Source organism: Pavona decussata, unplaced genomic scaffold, assembly GCF_977016875.1.
Source record: "Pavona decussata unplaced genomic scaffold, jaPavDecu1.1 SCAFFOLD_114, whole genome shotgun sequence".
NCBI classification, from domain to species: domain Eukaryota; kingdom Metazoa; phylum Cnidaria; class Anthozoa; order Scleractinia; family Agariciidae; genus Pavona; species Pavona decussata.
In genome coordinates, this window is record NW_028145528.1 from 1,705,239 (window position 1) to 1,730,555 (window position 25,317).

Consider the following 25,317-nt stretch of genomic DNA (forward strand, 5'->3'; position numbering starts at 1 on the left):
GTAACCGAGTAATGTGCAATGGAAAGAACTCGAGGAAGATAGAAAATGTCTTAATCGTTGTAATCTGTACATTCTTCGAATAAAAACAGGTAATTACAGAAGCACTTTCGTTAACTGCAAATAACGAAAAAGCAATGATAACCCTCAATCACTTTTCACTCCCTTTTATTATATTAGCCAATATTTCCAATAATCTGCATCATTCATTATTTTCCAGTAAACAGCGGCGGAGTAATCATACAAACGGTCACTTATTTATTGTTTTCCATCTCCTTGTTCAGCCAGCCCAAAACATATTTCACTTTAGCGTAAACGCCGTACTTGTTAGGCCTGGCGCAGCCCTTACCCCAGCTTGTCACCCCCTGAAGGTAATACCTCCCGCCAGTCTCACACACCATTGGTCCCCCACTATCCCCCTGACAGGAGTCAATGCCGCCCCTGTCCAAACCTGCGCAGATCATAGAGTCGTGGATGCGTCCAAGGTAAACCCATTCACAGCGATTTCGCCCAACAATTGGTACTGAAGCTTGTTGAAGCACGTTTGGACTGGAGCCGCCGACAGAATGCGATCTTCCCCAGCCGGTGATCCAACATTTCTTGTCCTCAGCTGGAACCGGAACAGAGTCAGGAAGACATACCAGGTTTACGAACCTAACAAGTGAAAACGAAATGCAAGTGTGTAGTATACTGAGTGGCAGAGTAACGTACAAACAAACACTACAATATACTGTTATGCTCTCCACGAGTTAAATGCAAGAGATATTACCTTTAAAGTACTAATTAAAACTAACGAGACTAATTTTTTATGCTGCTCTTTTGTCCACCACCAAGAAGAATGGATTATGAATAAGGTTGTAAAGTCTCCCTTAATTGTTTGCTCCCATGTTTTATCATCAAGTGGAAGAAAGAAGTACGCACAAACTCGTCTTCTTGCATTTGTATCGGCAGGGAGAGAAAATGACACACAAACCACACGTGTCCACGGCGATTTCAAAATATTTAAGCCGCTTCTTTTTTCGTCGCTAAGGAGAAATGATGACGGACGAAGAATTGGAAGCAGTTGTCCTTTTAACTTCCACTTAATACTTCTGAGATTTGCGTTGTCTCTTTTCTTTTTTCATCAGTTAGGAGAAAGATGACCCATAGAGCGGTGACATTTCCATGATGATTAAAAAATATTTGTACTTTTCAAGTTTCACTTAATGCAAATAAGATTTTGGCTGCTTGTTCGTTCGTCTTTTAATCATCAAGATTACTTTGTAAGGAGCGATACACATGGCAAAAGGAGGTAAGAAGATTTCTTTTATGATTGAAGATGCAGAGTGATCTACCAAGCTCGGCACGAGTCTTCCGTTACCTTGGCAAATAGAGTCGGGTGTGTACCAAGTCATAAGTCTTTCACTCCTGGGGGAATCTTTTTCTCACTTGTAGTTCCAAGCACGTGACAAACTGAATGGGATTTATTTAGATACTGAAGGGACTTACTTGTTAAGCACTGCCGGCCTGTCCAGTTTGAGTAGAGCAATATCATGGCTCATCCCAATAGGTTTGTGGTATAACGGGTGCATGATTATCTTGGTTACGGTGAAGTCCTGTTCTACGCCCACAACTTCTTTTCTTTTGTGAGCGCCAAGTCTTCAGAGAAAACAAAAAGACATTATGTCGTTGGGGCTTAATCACCTGAAGTAGCAACACCCGTATCCAATCAAACCGAACTGATGGAAGGGGAACGACCAAATAAATAACAGATCCTTGTGTCCCAGAGTGTGGTTAGGTGGGTTGGTTGTTTGTAACACGAAATCGCACTTATTATTTATTTATTTTTTTTTACATAATTCATAATGAAATGTAGCATGTACTGCATTCGATTTTGTTTTATTACTGTACTTGGTCGTTTTGCTGAAACTTAGAGAACGTCAAGAGAAACCTGCCGGCAGCTTCTATTTCAATTTCGTTTCCAGGTATGAAAGACCTGACCCTTAAATCTTTTTCCTTAAAAACTTGATTAATATAATGCCAAACATAGAAAGTTGTTCCCCATGACTTTCTCCAGCGGCTGTGTTAACTAACTTCAGTCAAAATGAGATTTGTATTATAAAAACTACTCTCACCGAACGTAAATGGAATCTGGCGAAGAACCTTTCACACAGTGACTTGCGGTAACCAACCATTGAGGAGCAACCAGTGAACCTCCACAGAACACGTAGCCATTGGGAGATGACGTCAACATCCCCTGCCAGGGCCAGTCTCCAGGGGACGAGTCCACACCACCGACAATTCTAGTAGAAGGACGAACGCCACATTTACCTTCAAGATAACACTTAGTGAGAGCAACAAAGTGCCGAAGTATCTCCCAAAGTCATGCAAAGGCCAAACGTTTGTGTTCATGGGACGAGGTAAGCAAAGGTGAGGTGGTGAACTGCCTGTCAGGCTAAAGTTTAGTGTCCTAGGTCCACATGTAGCCACCTGAAAGGGTTTATTGACTAATTACTTACCTGCTACTGGGGAAAGGGGCGTCTGTGGGGGTGGTGGTGCGGCCGTGCTTCCCCGTGGTGGTAATGGTGCAGCTGTTGCTGAAATTAGTCAAAAGTACGTACAACAAAAATCAAAGAATTCCTTGCACTGAAATCTAATTTGTTCTAAGCCACTTTTACACCGTTTAAGCACCGTGGTAGTTTTACGGGAAATACAATTATAAATGGAAAATTAATCAAAATGGTAAAAGGCACCTACTTCTACCACCACCCACTCCTCCCTCACAGGTTTCAATCTTCACCTCATCGATCGCTATGTCCGAAAGGTAGCCGCTACCAACAATGCCCTCAAAAACAATCTGTGGCACAAAACCAGACAAATTAAGATGTGAAAATTAAAGGTGAATTTGAGATGGCCCTTAACCCCTTCCTTCAATTTTTTAAACTTTGCACAACGTTGTACCTGAACTATAACTGAACTACAGTTCCATAATAAAAAAAATGGCGGTAATCGAAAATAACCACTTTAAAAGCTAAAATTACGGGTGTTTCTACGTTTAATACTGTTGCTATGGTAATCTATTATTTCAAGAAAAACGATAACTTGTCCACCAATGATTAGGCATTTGTTTGATACTGTTATTTTTGCATCAACTGATAAACATTTGTAGAATTGAACCTTAAGTTCCGGAAAGTGCTTAAAACCGGTGCTAGCCATTGTTTGGTCTTTCCCAACAAGTCCCAACTTCATAAAGAAAATATTTCTCAGAAGTTATGCAGTTTGTTGAAGATCAAGAGCAGAACAGTACCTTGAGTACAACTGACTACATAGTGCGAGAGGTCCCGTACCAAGAGAAGCGGATCAAATTCATTAACAAAAGGCACGGTCAACAGGCCATATAAGGTCATTTTTAATGAATGTCGTAAGCGGCGTAAACACTGACTTAAAAGTGCAGGAGGCAGATTCAAAATTTTCGATTACTTCTGGTATTAGTGGGGTAATTTGAATCTTTGGTGACAAAGAAGGTATGACATCTTTTCCCCGGGGGAGGGGGTGAGAGTTACCCTATATCATTCTTACCGAAGAAACACGCAGGTCATAAGTGATTTCGGCCTCCTGCCAATCGTTTCCCTGATTGCCGTTTTTCATGAAAGCCTGTTCCCCATTTATGAGCACACGAAGTGTCCCCATATGGTTGTGCCTCCCTCGCATACTGTAGAAGAAGGACATGCATAGCTTCCCATGAAGTGAAGCAGGATTTATTTCTAACTTGGCATTGTCGCCTTTCCTTCTCCTGGATGCCTCTATGTACATGTAATATCCTGTTGGAAAAGACAATTAAACGATAAGACATGTATCAGAAGAGTGAATACCAGATGAGTGTACAAAAGGTCCGCTTCCTCTCACGGTGATTTTCTTTCGATACGTGTACAGTCGAAAGAGCACATGCACAGCTTATCATATGTTGCAAATTAAATTTCCAAACTTTTTATATCTCTCCAACAATACCATTCTCCACATAAGCAGCAGGATTCCTTACAAATATTTTTGAGTGAATTAGAGTTTAATTATCTCCATGTAAAGATGTTGAAGTAGTTCTTTCAGACTAAAGTCTATAAATTCCACGATTCTCTGAACAGACGAGATGAAAAGTCTAATGAGAAGCATCACACTGATTTGTAAATTCCCAAATCCACCACAACAAAATCAATAATATTTTGAAATAAGAGCTAGCCTCAACTCAAAGAGGGTAAATTTTACCAGTTAGGAATTAGAATACATCAATTGACGCAGCAGTACTTATACCTGTTCCGCTCACATCAGACTGAGGTCCTGTTCCCCCGGAAGGAGTTGGCCCTTTCTTCCTGATCCAGTCAAACTTGTCATCTTTTCGCTGGACAAATTGGCATTGACTGCGGTCAAAATTGCAGTAGAAACCTAAGAGATATATCTTCCATGTTAGGAAAGTACGACAGACAATTAGAGAAAACATTTTTCGAAGTAAAAGCTATTTATATCGCTTGTATTGAACGGCATCTTGGCTGAGGAATGTATCATATTGCCTGAAAGAAGCGTCTGGGCGCTTATTCCAAATGTTGTGTTCAGTTTTTCGCTTTCCAATAACAATAACCTGACTTGAATTTGTCCATGGCAGCAAAATGGGTAAATTAAACGACATCTCGCCTTCCTTTCATTTACGAGGGGTTTGGGTTATTTCGTTTAAAGGGGGAGCACTTATTTAAGAGAGGCGCTCAATCGAGGAAAAACGGTTTTGGGATAGTTGAAATTCCACGTCAGTCTAAATTACTCCGCAAGCGATCTTTGCGCTTGTTTGAGAGGAGTTCCCTCTCACAGATCCTCCTTTCCCTTGTATTCACTGAACTGAATGCTTGGGTGAAATACAAAGAGGGGAGTCTGAATGTAAGTTTTTGCTAAGTGAAAGTCGTACGTAAAGCCAATATTTATGGAACGAGAGGGTCTAAACTTTTGCCGCCAAATCATTAACGCGCTAAGAAATTTGTTGAGTTTCTATTCGTGTCTCTCACTGTGCAATGGTGGCAGAACATGAACTGTGCAAACACCAAGGCTCTTTCTAATTTTCAGCATCACATTTAGCATCACATTGCGACAAATTGCAACGATAACGAGATCATCTAGAGGGATGGTTTTCACCAACTAACCACAAAAGCAGGAGCCTTAGCATACATAGCCTCTATTCAACTACTGGGACTGAAGAAGACTAAAAAGCTCTATATATATCCTTGTGCTTGCGCTTACATTTTTAGAGCTCTTTATGAACTCCGTCTTGTATTGGCATCGTTAGGTGGTGAAAACTAAGGCCCCTTCTCCGTACAAACCTTTTCTATTTAACAAACCTACGAGATGAAAGATCTTACCGTTGATGAAGTTGACAAGCCCCGCTATAAGTGTGGAAAGAAGAGCGAGCTTCATGATTATCATTTTTTGAAGAGGAGGAGCGCATTTAGTAAACGCACCAATTCAGGATGAGCGTAGTATACCATCCACCTTGCATCTGATAAAATAGTGTGAATCTTGTATTTGCTGAGCGTTGATGTGAACAAATATACAGGTGATCGAAATGGTCTTAAACGTTTACAACTTAACAAACAAGCAAAATGACTTTTCTAGCCACTTTTTCCGTACCTTCATCACTTAACGAAAGAGCAGTGAAAATCTGTTAGATGAACGTTTTTTTAAGAATGTTATTATTCTAGAAATCACAATGAGAAAGTTGCACGTTGTTTTTCAAAGATGATGATTTTTAAATGGGTATTCTAAATTTTCCTTAAACAACTGCTAAGAAAAAGTCTCTCAGCTTTACAGGTGTAAGAATTTACTAAAGAAAATGTTCAGAGACTCTTCACTTTTTCATTTCAAATGTTGATACATCTTTTCTACAGCTGTCATGAAAACTTCAAGCCCACAATCGTTTAAACAGAGCCCATGTCTTTTACCCATACCGGCGAAATAGAAATTATCCAAATTGATAAATTTAGCCACTGGAAATGGATAAAACAGTTAATTCACTTTTTTGATAACCATGATCATCTTTGCAAAGTAACTGGGGTAACTAGGCTGGTCAGTAACTCGTTCCCAATCTTCTTCCTTCTGCCTTTTGTACGAGGTTGCGTGAAACGACAATGATCGCTAGGATGGTAGCGCAAAGAGCCTTCCTTCGATTGGTTTCGTACCTACTTCTCCGTTTGTATGGAATCCGAAAACCTTTTTTGATTGGTTTTTAGAATATTAAAGTTTCATCACTTTTGCTGATCATCAAAACCTTAAAAATGTAACCTAAATGCTTTCGTCTGTTCTCTTTATTTATAAACCAAGGCACAAGAAAGGAAGATGAACAGTACAACAGCAATTAACTTTAGTTTAATTTGTTTATGTTGCAAAACAATATTAAAAAGCGGCAAACCCTACAGCGCAGATTCTATAACACTACACGGAACACAAACAAAGATGGAGAGCGCCTATCTTAACGGTTACGAAGGTGCCTATCAGAAATTTGAAGGAGAAAAATTGACGTAACAAAAACCTGTTTGTGGGTGCGGGCCAACTTTAATTTTTCCACTCAGATACAACAAAATCAAACCGTTTAACTCACATTTTTACACCATCACTTATCAGCAATTAAGTTAATTCGCCAATGTATCAGATAAGTCCTATTTATGCAAGCCACTGTCGTAATCTATTCCTTATTTGGATCTTACTTGACAATAAAGGCACCCAATAAGCTATAAATTGGAATGGAAAACGAATACCGCGTGAGAAACCAAAACAACGTAGTTTTCAGAGGGAAGCGGGGAGAAATAATTGACTGTCTGGTCAAGAGGGTTGTCTGTTAGCGGAGTTTTGACTGCACGTAGAATCAAGAGACAAATAATATGTAAACACACAATCTAGCCATTTTTAATTCATAGACCAAGGGTAAAGCTTCCGTAAAGTTTAAATGCTTAGATTCTTATATAACATCAATATCGAGCGAAGTGAATAAGGCCATGTTGTCCTATAAATAAATTGTCAGATTCGGCAGTGCTTTATTTAACTCATTCGGATAATCCAAAGGTAAAACAAAATTATTATTTTGTCCCAGGTACTGTTATATTGTATTCACTGTTTCAACTTATCCTTTGCAGTTCCTGTCCTTACAACCGGGAATCCAAACCAAGCATGTGTTTTTAAACTCTGTTACCCCTCTGTCGCCTTGACGACTTGACGTCATCTCTAAGTTTCCACACGTCATCTTTCTTTGCCGTCTCTTCCGGTATTACGCTGACTTTCAACGCCTCACTCTTAACAACCTTCACAACAAACGGACTTCCGGCCACGTGACTTCCCTTCCACGTGACAGCCACGTGATATTCACCTTCGTCCTTAGGATAGTAGCATACACTATGAAGATTTTCTCCCAAGCATTCGTATTCTACAGGAATTGGGTCCGTGAGATGAACGAGACTGTTGTTTTCGCTTTTGATCATCCGAGTGATCTGAAGCTCTAAGAAGAGAAGGTCTGGGCCCGAAGTTCGCAGGATAAACTTTGCTGGCTCGCCGACCACTGCTAAAGTTAAGCCCTCTCCGCTGACCGAACATTGGGCGGCCTCGTGTTTATCTCTCGCTCCACGGTTGGCGCCGAAACATTGCTGAGAGAACAAGAGAAGGTAATAAATTTTGTGAAACTGAGTTGCAAATCATCGAATGGGTAACGTTTAGCGGAAGTTCCCAAAAGCTCATAGGGTAGACCAACCTAATGATAAACCCAATACGTCCCAAATACAAGTTGCGATTCGTGACTTCGGCCTTTTTGATTTACAGACCTGCAGTCGTACAAATTACTCACGAAGAGAACAGTGTACGGAAGGGAACAGAAGGTGAAAAAATTAAACAAAGGGTTAGGGAGCAAAATCTTTGTAGTTATAAATTAAGAAAAATTTTAAACATCGAAAAAGACATTTCCACAAGAAATTGCTGTTCGACACTTTCATTTATATAGCATTGCACAATTCATGATTTCATCAACAGACCAGAAGTCGGAAGCGGCACTTTGTACAGCATAAAACACCTGCAGCAAAACTTGTACGGCTTAACAGTTTTCATTTTGATGGTGTCACTTAGGATTTCATATACAGCCCAAATGTCAGACCCGGCCCTGGATTTTGTACAGATGAACAGCAAAACGTACAAAAACTGCTCAATAGCTTTTATGTGAATGATCAAAGTTAAGGATTTCATCCACAAACTCGAAATTTAGAAAAAGCCCTGCACAGTGAACGCTGACGACTCAAAGTTCTAGCCTAGAAGGATAATACTTAGGTTGGCCAAACGGTCCTGTAAACCTTCTTTGAGTTCGGCTATGTTTTAACATGGTTTAATTTCCCCCTAAACACCTGCCACACGGCTCTAACTACAAATTTCTCGTAAAGGGTAGCCCATCAATTCAATTAGTGAAATATTCTTATCGATACTTTGATAACCGCGACTGCCTAAAGTTGAATCATATCCTCACAAATCACTTTTTAAATTTATTTCTTGGGTTAGAAGAAAAGGTTACTTTCTGTTCCAGTTCTCCCAAATTTAATTCGTATGCCAAAATATCGAAGTATTTGATGTCAATTTGCTTCTGAATAGCACCCCAATATGAATTCATAACTGTGTGCTACATTTCCGAATTGCCTTTCCTTACCAAATAAGTTTTCTATTGCCACAGGCTATTTCAAAAATTCAAGAATACGTTAAAGGTGTGAAGCAAAATGTCAAGAAATAGATGTAAAGCTTAAACCGAAAACCTACTATCAAAAACGGCCTTTGCGCTACTCATTAAAAGGCAAATTATTTATACATGTAAACAAACCATGCCTAGTTACAATTTGTAATATAAACTTTAAGACATAAGTCAGCGAATTTGTCAACGCATCAGAGCCATTGAGGGTGAGATTTCTACACATTGTTTACCCATGTTTGAGTTTGCACGATGCAGTTTAACACGCTAGTTAAAGGAAACGCAAATGTATCCAATCCTCGGCGATTTTTGCTGAAGTAAGAATAATTTACGCTGTTCTGTATTCAAAAGAAAAAAATTACAAATGTTTTCTTCTTACCACAGGCATAAATTTGCACGCAAAAGCCATTGCCGTGATGAGATGTCAAGACAATCTATTTTACAACACTCGTAGCCTCATCGATTGTTCAGCAGAATCCGATGTTGGCAGCTTGCGAATAGCGAATTATAATTCTCGTGAAAACACATTTAGATATAATGTAAATATGCGTTGCGGACTTTGAAAAGTTCCGAACCGAAAGCAATTTTTAAAAGCTGTCAAATTAAAATTGATTAGTGAATACAATTTTGTGGGTGTGTTTCAAAGATTAAAATTTATGTATTCGGAGTTTTTGATTGGGCAATAACAAAAAAAAAATTGTTTTACGATTTGGTCTGTGGCTAAATCATCATCTTCACTGCATTAAAACAATGTCAATATGGAAAAAAAAGAGGGCAAGCATGATCAAAAAAGTTAAAAATTCTATGTTACTGTTATATCAATCGTTCTATTTTCGAAATCTAAAACGCGTCTAGAATCTTCAGCGTTTTCAGCGTTTGCTATTGGTTCGTGTACACATTGCAAACATCTGGCTAGGGAAATTTTTATCTTAAGAGCCGATTATTGAATTTTCAAGATTTGGATGTTCACATTTGATCAAATATGATGACTGAATGTTTTTTCAGTTTAAATAAACCAGACAGACAACAGTGGCTCGTGGAAAATATTTTCGAACAGAAAAAACGTCGTTGGTTATAATTGACTGGTAAGAAAAGTAAATATTCAATACCTCGGCTATTTTTACTTCTGGCGATATAATTTTCCCTGAGGCTAATTATTATCGCGGTCAAGAAATGATTTTTTCTTGATCCAGTTATGAGGAGGAGAAAAATGTCCTGAAAAACCAATAGAGAGTACAAAAAGGAATAATGTACAGGACACAACTGTCGAGTAAAACACTCCAAAATTAAAAAAAAAATGGAAGCGCTTATAGAAGTATTTATTATATTAAATTAGAGTACTGTATTAAGTAAGGGCAAGGAATTTGCCAGAATAAGAATACTACAGCATCAATTATGTTCTGTTGGCTGTAAGTAATACAGAGCATGCTGAGAAACAGATAATATTTTTTATCGAAAGCCAATATCGCAATTAAAATTGAAAGCTCTTCTAGAAATTGATAAAAGTTTTGTAAACACCTATGAAGATTAAAATAAATTGGTTTTGCTGGTGCCTTGGTAAGGTAAAAAACCAAAACAAGTGTCAAACCAATTATAGAAAATCCCATAAAAAGTTTATATCGAGTAATTAATTCATAGCCAAGCAGATAAAGTTCGCGTCAGAATTCAATCTACACGTTAAAAGCGAGCGACAGGAGGTCAGTTGAAGCGCTATGTAGTTTAATGTTTTGATCAGATCAGTTTTGCCGATTGGTCAAGGATAGTTTGTGTGAGAGCACGTGACATAATTCTCGCGTTACTTTACGGTTTAAGTGCACCTATCAATGTAAAGCCGGAGGGGACTCTGGGCAGATGTAAGGCATTTAATCTATTTTTTATCCCCACCCTAGGGCATTCGACTGTGGAATTTATAATCAGTATGGATACAAAGTAGACTTAATCACCCGAAACGAATGTTAACATTGATAGGTTGTTTTATGCGTTGCAAAACATATTTTCACGTTTTTTTCTATTTCAGTTTATCGTCCATACCAAAGCCTTGTTGGATGCTGATGAAAAAGGTCAAGACTGACAAAGCAGATTTGGGGCCCAGAAACTGGTAAATTTGCTAGGGTCCATGGTCCATGGGCCCCGCACACGCACACACAGTAAAAACTAGGAATCAGCAAGCTTTAAACTGATGAAAGCGATAGGTCTGGCGGATGAAAATCTCTGGGCCGCTAGTGCAACCAATCAGAGTGCACGATTCAATTCAACTGGCCCACTCGTGGAACAGAAAAATGCCCCTTTCAGTCCTGGTACTCCAGTCTAATGAATCGAAGCTTAAAAACAAGGTGCCTTGGATCGGAAAGGACATAACCTTAAAGGTTACTACTCGGGCACCGTTCCCTGGAACAGGCGCTGCACAGGAATTTATTGATGTCTTCTTATTTTACTCTTCCAACAGGCTCCTAGTTAACAAAAAATACGAAATAGATCAATGGTTAAGCATCGTGATGCCTATGACTAGAAAAAGGTGACCATATTGTTTGAAAAAAGTTCCTTTCAGAACCTGAACGAAGTCCTCCCCACGGATTCTAGGGGCAAGGACATGTTCTGGCACCTGAGATACTAGACAAAACCGACGATGAAACAGTAAAGAATTCCTGTTCTCTGAAAAGTTCGAAGTACGCAAAGGAAGCAGTTGAACCTAAAAGAACAAATACAAAAAGAAGCGATGGAAGATAACGCGATGTAATTTTATTCTGGAATCGTTCTTCAGGATAAGGGAATGAATATGCACTTTTTATCCATCACCAATTGAATACAAATTTCTGTAATTTATTTTGTACCGTAAACTAAGCTTGCTAGAATTCATTTATTTAGTTTATTATTGTTAACATTGTTAGTCAGTCAGTCTTTATATCTTTAACGTTGGGAGATCCTTTACTCATGGTTAACCTCTGGGTCTCCCATTCAATTTATTCCTCGTGGTCCTTGAATAAGAGAATTATCATTTCTTTCTTTCTTTCTTTCTTTCTTTCTTTCTTTCTTTCTTTCTTTCTTTCTTTCTTTCTTTCTTTCTTTCTTTCTTTCTTCAGTTTAAGACAGTGTCAGAGCCCCGTTCTAACCCCCTTACTCATGTACTTTTGTTTCATCTTCGCTGTTTTAGAAGACACAAGGCTCTCAAACTAGGCCTGTTTACTAATTTTAAGGCCCTCTTTACTGCAATGTCAATAGATGCTTATTACTTGACCTACATCAAATTTTGAAATTAAAGTGATGAAGGTCTATAATTTAACCTAAATGTTACAATAGTATAGGATACCCTTTAGCGCTGTGGAAAGGCGACAGTTTTCTCTTTTCTTCGTCTTTCTATTTATTTTCATAGTTTTAATTCTATGAATGCATACTTTGTATCGCTGTCAGTTATATAAATACTTAAACTTAAAAATAAGCTCCTTGCAATTAATTTATAAGGATTGTCTGAAAATTTTAAAAAGCATTTTCATCATCCTACTCACTGGTTACACTGTTTAGTGAAACGTGTGGTCCTATACCGTTATTAGTCACTCAACCTTTTATATAAATTATGTTTTGTTATTTCTATCTGCGGTTCATTCTCATACACAGAGATTTCAGGCTCTGAGAACTCGAGATTGTCTGAGTTTGTGTCAATCTCCTACTCAGAGTCCTCTGGGGTTTTGGTCAGCGGACGGTCTCCTGGCGACCGCCCGCTGACCAAAAAAAACAAAAGGAATCTGGGTACGAGATTGAGTTGTGTTGGAAGAGTAAAAGTTAAGAAGAGTAACCGTATGCCTACAAAATGAGCCAGTGTTTGCTACGAGATTTTCGTGAGAGGATTGGAAGACCCGCGGAAAATGCGAACATATAATGAAACGGTCGAAAATTAATTGATCGAAAAAGTCGCCAAGTAGCAATGGGCTTAGAACGGTTTCACTGTTAGCCAAGAATCAGCACAGCACTTTCGTTTTTTCCTAAATCCGTTGCTATAGAACTTTACGTTATTGAGAGAGCAGGAAGAACTGAAAAGATGTTTGCATGTCAGTTTAACTGTTGCCGTCACCAGACTTGACATTTGTGGACAGGGTTCATTGTACTGTTTATAGGACAGTGAAACGCGTCAGCGAATTCCTTTGAATTGGCAACTGCTGCCAGAACTCTGAAAAAAACAAAACAAAAACAATAGAACTTTATTTAGAAAAGATCCTCCCCTATTTTCGCAGTTTCAACGATCTTTTAACAAACACAACCACATAAAATCTAACATGAAACTTCGGACGTTTTACGCGAGCTGTTAACGACGCCGACTGTTAAACGTTATAACGTCTGATCTTCAATTGTGACTTTTCATGTGTTATAATGAATGCTAATCTCTTCTCTTTTTTTAAATGAAGTAAAAATAAATTTGTCCCAGTTTCGTATGCAGACGTTTGTCTTCGAAGAGTGAGAAGGTCTGGGTATGGGATTGAATTTGTCCAACAAAGTAACGTTACACTTATGTCACATTATGTTGCAGCAGGTGACCACATGCATGCAGTGCAAAGATGGTACTGAGCATACGAGCTCTGAGTTTATGATACTGTTTCACCCTTTTTTTATTGATACGTTGTTTACGTACTCTTTTCAAGAGCCACGGAGGCTCTTGCTCTTATAACGTCTAAAAAACCTCTAATGCTAAATATTTAGACACTTCAAGCTAAGGAGGAGATTTGTGGTCGCCATTTGCTATTGAGGATTTTGAGTTAGAACAAAACGACACGCAATTTCAAGTATTCATTGAAAACAACCTTACGCTGAGGACTTAACTTAATACACCAGGGCCCAGTTGTTCAAAGCCCGATTAAGCTAACCCTGGATTAACGTGACTTTGATTCGAGTTTAATTACTAAACAATAATGATTCTTCCAAAAGATTTTTGGCCCTCAGTGTTGACTTAGACCTTTCTTCACCCTTAGGTTGAGATTAACCTTTAAACTATTTTTAACGAGCTAGATAAAAAACCTTGGTCAACTTTTAATCGTAGATTAGCGTTAATTGGGTTTCGAACAACCCGGCCCAGGTCCATAATTCCTTGCGTTTATATTTCTCGTCTCAGGCCCCGCCGTTCACTCACCTGACTTTCTCAGGACTGTGCACATCCGTAAGCAAAGCATGCTGGGCACGCCCGTCTGAAGTGGCTGAGCACCATACCTGGAATACGGAAAAGAACGTGTAAGTAATATGACTTGGTTTCGAACGTCAAATTTAATTCAGTCGAATTTAAAGCGAATTTAACTATTGCCAGCTGTTTTAGGATTCAATCCAGAACAAGTTAATCAAAATGTAGTTATAATTTAAACGGCAGTAGTACGGCTTTGTCTCAAACGCGGTGCCAAATTCGAATGTAATGCAATCGCGATACATTCTGGTCGGCAAGGCGGTACCACTCTTCTAATTGTAACCGGAAGGAAACATCATGCCATGCACAAAATACGTGACTTCATTAGACTCCAAAAAGAATATTGGCTGTTCTTACAAACCACAGGGGAAAATTACCTGCGCAAATCCAAGGAAGAACAGTTGTTCAGGCGTGAAGTTCAATCCCGGAAGTTTTAACTCTCTGCTGTTTTTCTTGACCCAAGTCTGGTACGCCTGTCACAAAGAAAGGAACGTCACAGTTATACAACACTTTCAAGATAAATTAGAATTCCAGTTGAAGCTTTGAAGTAAAAAGAAAGGGTCATGTAAAATGAAACTCTTAATGAACTTCTGAGACTACTTACACCAACGGAGTTTACTTGGGTTTATTTTCCGTTCACAAAAATTCTAAATTATGTTTAAAAGCCGTTTGGTTAAGCAGTACACTAGCCTCTTGGTATCTCGATATCTCGTTATTCCCTTTGCATGCTCCACAAAGCAATTCGAAATGGCTACCTGAACTCCAGCCTTTTTGGAGAAATTTCCCCCTCTTCATGAAAGTAGGTTGCTCTTTCGGGCCATCATTGACAAGAAAACAGCTACAAAGAAACTGCAAAACGAATCCTAAGAAGTCACAGAAGTTGTGATACTGGTGTATGATGTACTTACAGCGTAAGCAAGCTTAAGGCCACCGTTACTGGTGTATGATGTACTTACAGCGTAAGCAAGCTTAAGGCCACCGTTGTCCGCAATATTTTCACCGAGCGTTTGCTTTCCATTGACCTACAATGACGAGGAAAGGAAGAAGAAGAAATTGACGTGACCACAACCTCAGAGCACCGTGTCCAAAGGATTCATAGATTAAGCCAACGAAAGAAATTGTTGAGTTCCGTTTTAGTTATATCGTTTCATTTGCCGATTTTTTTCTTCGTGTAATTGGGGCTCTATGAGTCCACATTTTCTGTCGCTGTATCCTGCAGGTGTATAAATTAAATCTGAAATTAAGCTTAGCCAGTGTTTGAATAGTTTAAAGTGTAATTTAAGAAAGTACCTCCTGAAAGATTTTTTACGTTAAGCTACCCCCTCACCAATTTTTAGCTAGGTTTTTAATTACTTAAACTGATTATCATTTTTAATATTTATTTATGTATTGTAAATATCGTAAATATTGTTTAATATTAATTTATGTATTGTAAAATTGTCACTGAAAAACCCGTATGGGGAGTGTCAATAAAGTATTGTATTGTATTGTATTGTATTGTATTGTATCGTATAAATGAAAGATGACAATACACCTGCATGTGGTCCTTAAGGTTGCCTTAAGGACCAACTAGGTCTGGTTTCTATGGCCGTAAAACCGCCAGAGAGTTTTTTCCACTACCTCCTAACTATCACAGGGATACCACCAACACTTTGCTAGGAGGTTTAGCCGCCGCTTAACTAGTACCCATTATACACTTCGGGGCAGAGTCAACTAAGGACGCTTACAAACTACCACTCTCTAGATCGAAAAATCGGCGCGTTCAAAACTACTGACATCATCTCGCCTCCACTGTAGGCCTTTAAATGGTTTCTATCCGTAATATCCGGAAGCTCGACATAGCATAGTTGGTCCTCCAGATAGACAGACTCTTTACCTAACGATGCAGTGTTTGACCGAGTTTCGCAAAACCAAACCAAAGGAATCGCACCAACCAATCACAGTAGACGTAAACAACGCGGTGAACCAATTAGAACTCGAAAGCATTACCAGTAAATGACGAAATGACGTCAAATGGGATAAAACTCGTCGCGCAAGTTACGATTGGTTTTGGGTTAACTTCTTATACGTTGAGAAAGTGGAGCGAGCTTTTTGTAAGCCATCACAAAGCGAAGTTAGGCAAAACCGAATCAAGCTGGAAATTACTTTCGAAGGATTTGAAAACTTCTCTAAGTTGTGAAGTATGATGATCTTACATTGATCCCAGCAACACTGAAGTTGGCATATTGATTCACCATACATGCAGCATGCTGTTGAAACGCTTCCACTGACTGGTTCTTCCACCAGCTGGCCAGGTTACCATGCTCGTCAAACAGGCGACCTACAAATGGCAAATAAAAGGTCTTTAATTACCGAGTTAACTCTTGGATTCCGAATAATAATGTGTTTTGCTTAGCACTGATCTTCTAGTTTCTGTTAGCCCTCAGTTCTCTCTCTGAGACTACAGTTCGAGTCTTCTCTTAAGTTTTGATTGGTAGCCAAGGAAATTGATATTTGGCGACAAGAGTTTCAAACAAGGCATTTTATTAATGGCTATGATCTACTAAATACTGCAGACGCTCTTTGACTTTTAAGGTGAAACTTAAGAATTTACCTCGATCATCGAATCCATGAGTTAGTTCATGTCCCATTACCACTCCAACAGCTCCATAATTCACAGACCTGGAAAACATTTTGATTTTAAGTTTAAAATAATACCTATGATATTGACTGTTTTATTTAGTGCCCCCATTTAGTGGTTATTTTTTAGCTGCTAGGTTATTGATTAATCGTCAGCTTCGTAACATGCTTCATTTTAAAAGCGTATCCGTTACGCTTTTCATTTCCCTGGTTAAGGTGAAGAATCAAAAGATGGATAATATTCCCATGTTGCTAGCGCTGCTCTCATTCATAAATTTCGTGCGCATATGCTTATTCGAGGGTGGGCGGAAAGCCCTTCAGTTCATTTTTTCCAAATCGTGGACGGGTTGTAGGTGATTAGTAAAGAAATCAATGAGCAACTCCACTGCAGTTCCTTGGACTGCTGGTAATTACTAATGCCATTTGCAGGCGCAGTTTCATCTTAAGGGCAAGGCATTATAGTATCTATGAAACTTAACCAAAACTATGACTTAGTTTCCTTTTTGTCCAGGTGGACCAACAGAGTTTTCATACTTAGGTGCAATTTGATTGGGTACAGACTCGGCGGGAATCGTTTCTACATCGTTGTATACGGATATAGGACGAGAATAAAGTAATAAGGTGCTTATGTTTATCCGGTACTCACTGTGGAAAGTCTGGGTCAAAGAATGGTCGCTGGAGAATCCCGGAAGGAAATGCTGTTTAAATAGAAACATCGTGTATAAATATTAATATCATTTATCAGAAATAAGAATCAAAGCAAAAATAATGGTAGATCTTCATAGCCCATTAAATAGAGACCACAGGACATTCTAAAGCCGGTGCATCCTGTTCACGAAACCGTATTGTCTGTTATGACACTCATATCCTACCGTTTGCTTATAACCTCACAGCCTTGTTTCGTCGTGCGTCAATTTCGCACTTTACGACAAGAACATTAACAGACGTGAAAGGGTTCGATTGGTTAAATAGTGGTTAACCCCAAGTATTTTTTATGAAGAAAAATATGTTTTAACATATGCCAAAAAATGGTTTTACTTCAAAGCTCTTTACAAAAACTTGCCAGAGGCTGCATTGTTTCTTCTGTGCAGAAACGCAGGCACACACGACGACTGCAAATCGAGGTATCAAGGTAAAATCCAACAGATTTAAGGACAACAAACCTATATAGTTGTTAGGAGAGTTGTAATAAGCGTTGACGTCAGCTGGAGTCATGTGCCATCTGAGAAAAAAAAACAAAGGTTTCAACTTGTCAAGTGGGTTAGTAGGAATATTGTATATCATCTTTAATGTATTTATGTTGTTGTATTTCTTGTTAATGGCAAAATAAATGAATGAATCAATGAATGAATGAACGAACGAACGAACGAACGAACGAACGAACGAACGAATGAATGAATGAATGAATGAATGAATGAATGAATGAATGAATGAATGAATGAATGAATGAACGAATGATTGAATGGATGAATGGTTTTGCATTCATTGCGACATGGCTGGAAGTGTCGGTATTTTTTTGTAACAGTACTTTCTATTAATAACACATGACGGTGTACAATATGGTTCTTGGCTTTGAAATGTCGGACATTCTGGGAGGAAAAACAGAATTGCTTGATCAACGTTTGCTATGGATCTTCAAACCAAAACTGAAAAACGCTGCTAAGCCTAATATCGATGCCTCTACATCAGTTTGCATTTATCAACGAGATGATTGGCTGTTTAATTCCCATCATCACGAAACTGATTCAGAAAGCTTAGACTCAAAGTATACTTACTCTTGTCTGTCGACTGGCTTTCCTCTTCTGTTCATGGACTTATTGTGGAAAAACCTCCTGGCTTCCAAGTAATTTTCAAAACTGTTTTCAGGTCCAATTGTTAGCTAGCAAAGCAAGATGAAAAAATTGGTTGATTGGAGGAAACAGCTCAGTAGAAGCAATGTTTACACTAATGTAGTAAGAAACGAAATTTCGTCCGTTCTTAAATCTGGATCAATGCTTGAAAACTGTGGTGTTTCTAAACCTTGTCTTTGTAACAAGTTTTACCAAAGTGTACCAATTTTGTATTACGTAGTTCCATGAAGATACTCACGTTTTCGTAGTATTTGTCGAGCTTCTCCAAATCCTCGATCCACTTTGGGTAACCTATCATGTCGAAGGTGGCAGTGACCTGGAGAAACAAACACATAATTGTTTAGTGTACCAATAAACGAACCGTTTTGCCCCCACTTCGGTCTCTTGTTTCCTTATCACGTCCTATGTTGAGATCCGAAGGCGGCATGTCACTTCGTTGCATTTATAAACTTTTTGTAGTAGTAGCATCAAGTTGTTTGGTACGTGCAAACAGCAAGTGCTTACAGCAAAATTTTACTTAGTCTGTTCACCTTGCTTAAGGCCTTGGCTTTAGTTTCTTCGTCCATCCATTTCACCTGTGGCAAGTTTGCTATGAACGCCTTCTTAATCCCAGCTATCATATCTTCCGCCTGAACGAACAAAAAAATACATTAAGTGTGGCGCTGTTTATTATGCTTTATAAGACTAGGTGGTTCCAAATTTAGAGACTGTGGATGAAGTTCTAGACTGGTTTCTATTTAAATGAAAGCTATTAAGCAGTATTTTTTTCTGTTATGGTGTTTATTCTTATTGCTTCCAAAGTTTGACCGCCAGAATAAAAGGGTTTGGAGACATACATAACAGAAATTTAATCTAATAGTTCGCGATAAGGACGAGTGATACGCACAATGCTGGGTGGTTCCAGTTTTTGAGACTGTGGGTGAAGTCCTATAGTGTGTCCATTTATATTGAAGCCTTATTGAGCAGTACTTTTCTGTCCCATTGTTATTGTTTATCAAGCTTGACCGTGAGAGTAAAAGAGTTTGTAGACATGCATAACAAATAGTTCGTGATAAGGACGAGTGATATGCACAATGCTGGGTTGCTCCAGTTTTTGAACCTGTGGGTGAAGTCCTATAGTGTGTCCATTTATATTGAAACCGTATTGAGCAGTACTTTTCTGTCACATTGTTATTGTTTATTAAGCTTGACCGTGAGAGTAAAAGGGTTTAGAGAAAATCAAATTTACTATAGAAAAATAAAGTAATAGTTCTTAATTGCCAAAAGCGAGTGTTACACACCTCTTCCTTGGTGTTCCTACCGGATCTTTCCTTGATGTACAGATACCCGGTAGCAAACCCCATGACTGAGTTTGTTTTGGTGACGCAAGTCTTCCAGGGTGGGGCACCCCCCTCCACACCCTTCTCTACCTTCAGCAGCTCCAGTGAGGCATCACGGAAAGGTTTGGAAAGTTCACTGATCAGTGGTTTTATTAGGTGCCACACCATATAGTTTGCGAGGATTCTGTGAATCGCAAACATCTCCATGTTATTATTGAAGTAAGAAGATGCAATCGTTGATCAAAGTTCAAAGGCCACGAGAGCACGAGTACTTGAAACAGTGATCGATACGAGTCGAGGTTTTCCTTTAGGTCATATCACCACTTTCTGTCAGTATATAATTTAAAATTTTACCTTTTCTTTCTGGTAAATAAAAGAGGCAATAAATAGATAAATAAATAAATAAATAAATAAATAAATAAATAGATAAATAAATAAATAAATAAATAAATGAATAAATAAATACAAATAAATAAATAAAGTAAACAAATGAATAATAATAGGTCAAATTATAGGTGTGGATTAGGAAAATGGATAGTAACAACGAGAAATCGTCTTGCTTGTCTTTTCCTTCCTTTTAATTCTTTTTTTCTTTATTCTGTTAACGTTTTCTTTCCTTTCACACTAATGTCGCCTTCATGCTCTCGAAAGACTGTTGGTGTTCATGTTACTAGTATAAATACACAAATGGATAGTTTTGAAAGGAACGTTAGCAGTTGTCCACTTTGTGAGCCATTCCTTTATAAGTCCACTTTAAATTAAATTAACTCTTCGAAAGCAGACATTTCTTATCAGTAAAAAAACCCTATATTATGGGTGAAGAAGTGCACCGAAAGGCTTACAAAACAGCTTGAAAGTAATAGCGTGATTTTGACAAGTGTCACCTTTTCTTTCCTCAGTCCGACATAGCTTTAGTTACGTTTTATAATGTTACCTTCGATCCGTCGTGATCACAAGGTTGGACATGTTTTTCAAATATTCTGGAGTGTAAACAACCACGTGCTCCTCGTGACTAACTGGACTGCTAAACATCGCATTCATGTAATCCAACCACGAAATCTAAAGTAAAGTGATTCGAGAATGAGAGATGAGATGAGTGGAAAGAAAATTTCACTGTAACATGAACTTAAACTGTTTACGACGATTCCTACTTTTGTCAATATCCTTCACTCTAACTCTGGGGATCTCTTTATCTGATTCATTCCTCGGGCTTCGCTTTAGCTTTTTTTTTTTTTTTATAGAATGCTGTCTTCATTTTAGGATGTTTTTGTAGGCGTTAGAGGAAAGCGAAAACGGTAAAACGACAAAGTAACCAGTTATTTTATGGAAAAGTATTGGAAAATAATGGTCAACTTTGTCTTGGCCGTTCATTACGAGTCTTAAAAAATCCTGCTTCGTTAAATCGTCCTGACTAAGCACAGAGAAAAACGTTAATGCATGAAGAACAGCATGGATAATTTTCTTTTTGATCTCGGGACAATCATGGATGTTTAAAAGTCATCCTCTTACCGCAGGTGCCAGTTGTTGCAGTTCTGCTACCGTCATCTTGTGGTAAATCTCCTCCATGTTTCTTAGGCGCTCTTTTGGTTCATAAATCTCTGCCAACTTCTTTTCAAATTGAAACACTTCCTCCATCTGGTGTCGTGTTGTATTGATCTCCCCGCCCAAGAGTGTGCCTACTTTTACCATGAATTCCTTGTACGCTTGCAGGACCTACATACGAGAAAATGTTCAGCATAATCTCGAACCCAGATCTCCCACACTCAATTTTAGTCATAAAATCGACTGAGATCTGGGTACCAGGTTATGCTGAAGCTCCTGACTTTTCCAGGCCTTACGCTTTGTAGGTGAGACTTTTTGTAGCCCGCTTGTGGCTCCAAGCAGCCCTGCACCTTTTGGGGTGGCGGGAGAGGCTTTTGTAGGCCACCTGTGGCCCTCAGTACTCCAAGACATTTTGGTGCCGACTTACTTTCGGGAAAGGGAGCGGAAGACTCTTGTAAGCGGCCGTGCACCTTTGGCTCGAGTCTTTTCCAGCTATGAACTGTGGGACTGGAGTAACAGGGCTGGGGTGCAAAGCAAAACTAGTGGATCCTGGATTGAAATATGTTTCAGAATTTTAAAAATCCCGGTCTCATTTACTTTGACTTTAAGGCCGCTGGAAATTGGGGCCGACCCCTTCTCTAGATTTACCACTGGGTAACCATTTTATTGCATTGAGAGGAAAGAGAAAGTGTGAAAGTATAAATACACACGGGTCCTTTTTTACTGAATGGTACATTATATTTACCTTGTCTGAATCATTCCTGAAGTAATAATCTCGGTCAGATAACGTGATGCCTGCTTGTTGGACCTATCAGAGAAATAAAACTCATTTGAGAGACTTTTATCAAGCTTCAAGATTCCAAAGCATTCTCAATCAGGAACGGGTAGCGCCGAGGGTAGGTTGACACTTTTTCGAGTATCAAGAAAGGAAAGGCGACAAATCAGAAGCACAAAAGAAGAATTCTGCTAGAAAAATGATCTAATAAAGCAATTTCGGGACAAAGAATTAATGTGCATGAATGTCGCCGACCGGATTCCAACCCATGACTTTCCGCATGTACACCGGTCGAGTCTCCCTGTAGGTTAGGGAAAAACGTTTCTGTTCAGTAAGGGGTAAATCATTTGGTTTCTGTCGATGCGCGCACTGTTTTTCAATGGTTTTGTAATTAGCATGCTGCAAACTCTCGTTAAACTTGCCACAAGTCGACCATCGGGTGTTTGAGAATATGGGAAGATAATATTAGAAGGCACTCATTGTTAAATAAAGTCTCTCTCTTGTTGGCGAACGATGTGTAGCTTTTCAGTGGTTGGTCGCATAACCAGCTCTAGGTACGATCATTTCTTCCAAATCCATGAGGTGGTTATCCTGCGCGAGGTAGGCGCCTTTGCCTGGAAAAGGCGTGTGCCTCACAGCCTAGGAGGTGGCCGCTTGCGAGAGCTTCTCTAATCAGGCCTAATATACATGTAGATCTAATTACATTTCCTTGCCTGCCTGTATGTAAACCTTTAAATTGCAAACTTTTTTGTTGCTTTAGAACCATTGTAAAATTTACTTGCTATAGTAATTCTCGTTTTATTTTGACATCATTTTTGTAACATCAGATGCAAATTAAAATGCAATGTATGAACAGTCATACCCTGCACGGGATTGCAACTAAGATGAATGGGATTAGCCTAATGTCCCATAAACTAGCAAGCTCTTTATTCCTCCCCCAAATTCTGCCGCACCGAAATGATCTGAACCTAATTAGTCCTTCTACTTATATTCACGGTATTTGAGAAACACGTGAACCTTACCTGTATAATATTCTGGCTTGAATTGCGGTCATCAGCACTGACAAACATGTAAAACAGAGGCATACTTTTTAACTTGTGAATCCTGCTAAGAGCCTGTTCAAAATTCCACGACTCTGGAGACCAAGTTCCTACTTGTGAAGCGTTGTCGTTAATAGCCCACGAACCAACAAACTTTATGAGTTGCTTGAGGGGTTCAGCGCCGCGCTTTTCAAGAACACTTTTGTTCATGCAAGCTGAGAAGTAATTCTTTACTTTGGTGAAAACCGCTGCAGTTTCATTAAAATCCAAGTGGGTATGTTCGAAAATCTTCTTTAGGATCAAGAGATTGTTGTCTGAAACTTGGTGAAATGCAGTCCACTTTGAACGACCCGGCGGAATCAAGCTACTCCTGAACCAGTTTCCACAGGCGTAACTATAAAAATCATCGCACGGGTCGACTTTTTTATCCACATGATTCAAAATACTAAACGCTGCAGCCACGCAGCCTGAACTCTGGCAGATATCGGTACCATAACTGCTACTGCTGAATACTAATGGTAAATGATACTGTTTAAATATAAGAACAAAAGCTAAAGACAGAGTTATTATGATGAAGATTATTAGCGCTAATGTTAAAGCTCTTTCTAAAGAAGTCCAGTAAGCCCGATGCTTTCGTTTCGCGGTGGCGTAGTCTCGTTCGAGTTGAGCCAGCCATTCATCGTCACTTTCGTCGCTAGCTGTGTGTAAAGCTTTCTTTAGTTCCCCAGCGTGATTGTTTGGCTCGCCATATTCAAACTGGCGAAGTTTTGACCATCGTATGTCCGTGGACCATGTCGAAACCATATTGAACTATTCTTGAGTTTCCACTACTAAAGACCCAATGTAATTTAAAGTTGAACGGTTTTCGCAAAGCAGAAATACTTCCGGGACTCTTTTAGAACATAAATCTTGTTTTCTAGAGGAAGTCACTGATTCGAAGATCAAGCAAAGCTTTCTTTGACAACACAGGCGCTCAGCTGAAGAATGACGCAACTTTCCTCGCGAGAAAAATGATAAGATCAGCTCCGTCTACAGGAAAAGCTCCACGGTCTTCCTCTTTTAGTTTAAAACATATTTCTACATAGCGAAAACCTTCTCTGGACTGTTCCTTTTATCTGCCTTTTTGTAGACCATTGTATAACATGCAAAACGGTGATTGGTCAAAAATGTGAAACATGAAATATTGTTTAGGTGACAGTCACAGTTAGTACCAGCACAACGGCAGGTCATCTATTGAGAGTAGGTTCACCATGTATTAAAAAAAATCGATGAATCACAAAGACCAAACAGAACTTTAAATTTACGCGTCAAGAACCTTTTAATATTGTTTAAAATTAAGACAAAAAATGGCTGAAAACCTCTCGAGAGTACGGAAAAGTGTCAATAGATTTAATTTTCTTTTGTTTATTTGTCACCTAATTTTGTTTTGTGCTCCGTTGTACTTATTTTTGTTTCTTAAAGATTAGCTGGGTTTATTTTGTAAAATTTCGAGACACTCCTTGGCCGATGGTAATAAAAAAGTTACCTGCATGGTTGCGACTAAAGTTTTTCAAATGTTTCATGTTATTCAAATCGACTAATATGTATAGCTAGGAAGTCATGTCATTTCACATTTTTGTTTTTAAAATCGTTTGCGATTCGCTATTTTCCGCATTAATTTCTTCCCTCTTTTGCTTCTTTGCTGCGGCTCCAATTTGACGTCTTTACAAGTGGATCAGTCTAGTCAAGTCAAGTTTTTTCACTTTTTTTTACAACACAAATGATATATCAAGATTTATACTAAATGTAATGCTTAACACGAAATAAAACTATAGGGCTTATAATAGTAGGCTTCCTCATAAAAACCAATAAAAATAACTATAAAGTTATTAATGGGAACCGATAGAAGGCACAAGTAATCGAAAATACGTACATACAAGGAAATGGATAGGTATTACATTGAAGAAATTACAAAATTAAAAGAGTATAATAATTTACAATAGAGTTCACAGCTCTATCAGGTTGTCTCAGAAAAAGAAATACGTTTTGGGTTTCGTGAATGTTTCCTTTCGTTATGGCAACGAATCCTAAACTATTCCTTGTTGAAGGCAGCCGGAAGGAAGTTATACTGAAATGAATTTACCCCTCTCTGGCTTGTTAGTACAATCGATGATAAACAGGAAGCCATGGAGCAAGGATCAAAGCACATGACTTGGAAAATGAAGTTTACTTTATCTTTGATTGTTGTTGTTGTTGTTCTTTCTATATAGCGTTGATACAACAAATATTTTTTTATTATTAAAGAGAAGCACT

General features: G+C 38.7%; 3 protein-coding genes across 3 annotated transcripts; all 3 read right to left on the reverse strand.

The window, feature by feature from the left end:
• Window positions 1–148: 148 nt before the first annotated feature.
• Window positions 149–5,462, reverse strand: LOC146470114 (plasminogen-like). Its single transcript, XM_085121963.1, has 8 exons — window positions 5,373–5,462; window positions 4,282–4,413; window positions 3,556–3,797; window positions 2,734–2,833; window positions 2,496–2,573; window positions 2,112–2,307; window positions 1,486–1,635; window positions 149–651 (listed from the first exon to the last, which is right to left on the reverse strand). The coding sequence occupies exons 1-8, from the start codon at window positions 5,434–5,436 to the stop codon at window positions 252–254; spliced, it is 1,362 nt and encodes a 453-aa protein (XP_084978089.1). The 5' UTR covers window positions 5,437–5,462; the 3' UTR covers window positions 149–251.
• Window positions 5,463–6,397: 935 nt separating this feature from the next.
• Window positions 6,398–9,278, reverse strand: LOC146470115 (filamin-B-like). The gene is made up of 2 exons (XM_085121991.1): window positions 9,099–9,278; window positions 6,398–7,643 (listed from the first exon to the last, which is right to left on the reverse strand). The coding sequence occupies exons 1-2, from the start codon at window positions 9,126–9,128 to the stop codon at window positions 7,182–7,184; spliced, it is 492 nt and encodes a 163-aa protein (XP_084978117.1). The 5' UTR covers window positions 9,129–9,278; the 3' UTR covers window positions 6,398–7,181.
• Window positions 9,279–9,996: 718 nt separating this feature from the next.
• On the reverse strand, window positions 9,997–24,267 carry LOC146470116 (endothelin-converting enzyme homolog). The gene is made up of 16 exons (XM_085122188.1): window positions 23,008–24,267; window positions 21,956–22,018; window positions 21,178–21,381; window positions 20,603–20,727; window positions 19,630–19,852; window positions 18,880–18,978; window positions 18,588–18,665; window positions 18,275–18,378; window positions 17,663–17,721; window positions 17,146–17,197; window positions 16,474–16,541; window positions 16,076–16,200; window positions 14,837–14,902; window positions 14,258–14,353; window positions 13,836–13,912; window positions 9,997–12,881 (listed from the first exon to the last, which is right to left on the reverse strand). Exons 1-16 carry the CDS (start codon window positions 23,827–23,829, stop codon window positions 12,782–12,784), a joined length of 2,361 nt encoding a protein of 786 aa, XP_084978314.1. The 5' UTR covers window positions 23,830–24,267; the 3' UTR covers window positions 9,997–12,781.
• Between the last annotated feature and the right edge of the window lie 1,050 nt (window positions 24,268–25,317).

Bases quoted from the DNA above. Each gene is read 5' to 3' on its own strand.
- LOC146470114 (XM_085121963.1), bottom strand. From the start codon at position 5,436: ATGATAATCATGAAGCTCGCTCTTCTTTCCACACTTATAGCGGGGCTT. The intron at 2,834-3,555 runs GTAAGAATGATA...TTTGTGCCACAG, and splicing joins ATGACCTGCGTGTTTCTTCG to ATTGTTTTTGAGGGCATTGT. The intron at 1,636-2,111 runs GTGAGAGTAGTT...TTTTCTCTGAAG, and splicing joins CCAGATTCCATTTACGTTCG to ACTTGGCGCTCACAAAAGAA.
- LOC146470115 (XM_085121991.1), bottom strand. From the start codon at position 9,128: ATGGCTTTTGCGTGCAAATTTATGCCTGTG. The intron at 7,644-9,098 runs GTAAGAAGAAAA...TTGTTCTCTCAG, and splicing joins CGTGCAAATTTATGCCTGTG to CAATGTTTCGGCGCCAACCG.
- LOC146470116 (XM_085122188.1), bottom strand. From the start codon at position 23,829: ATGGTTTCGACATGGTCCACGGACATACGATGGTCAAAACTTCGCCAG. The intron at 19,853-20,602 runs GTAACATTATAA...TGCGATTCACAG, and splicing joins GTGATCACGACGGATCGAAG to AATCCTCGCAAACTATATGG. The intron at 17,722-18,274 runs GTAAGTATACTT...TTTTTTTCTCAG, and splicing joins AAGCCAGTCGACAGACAAGA to ATGGCACATGACTCCAGCTG.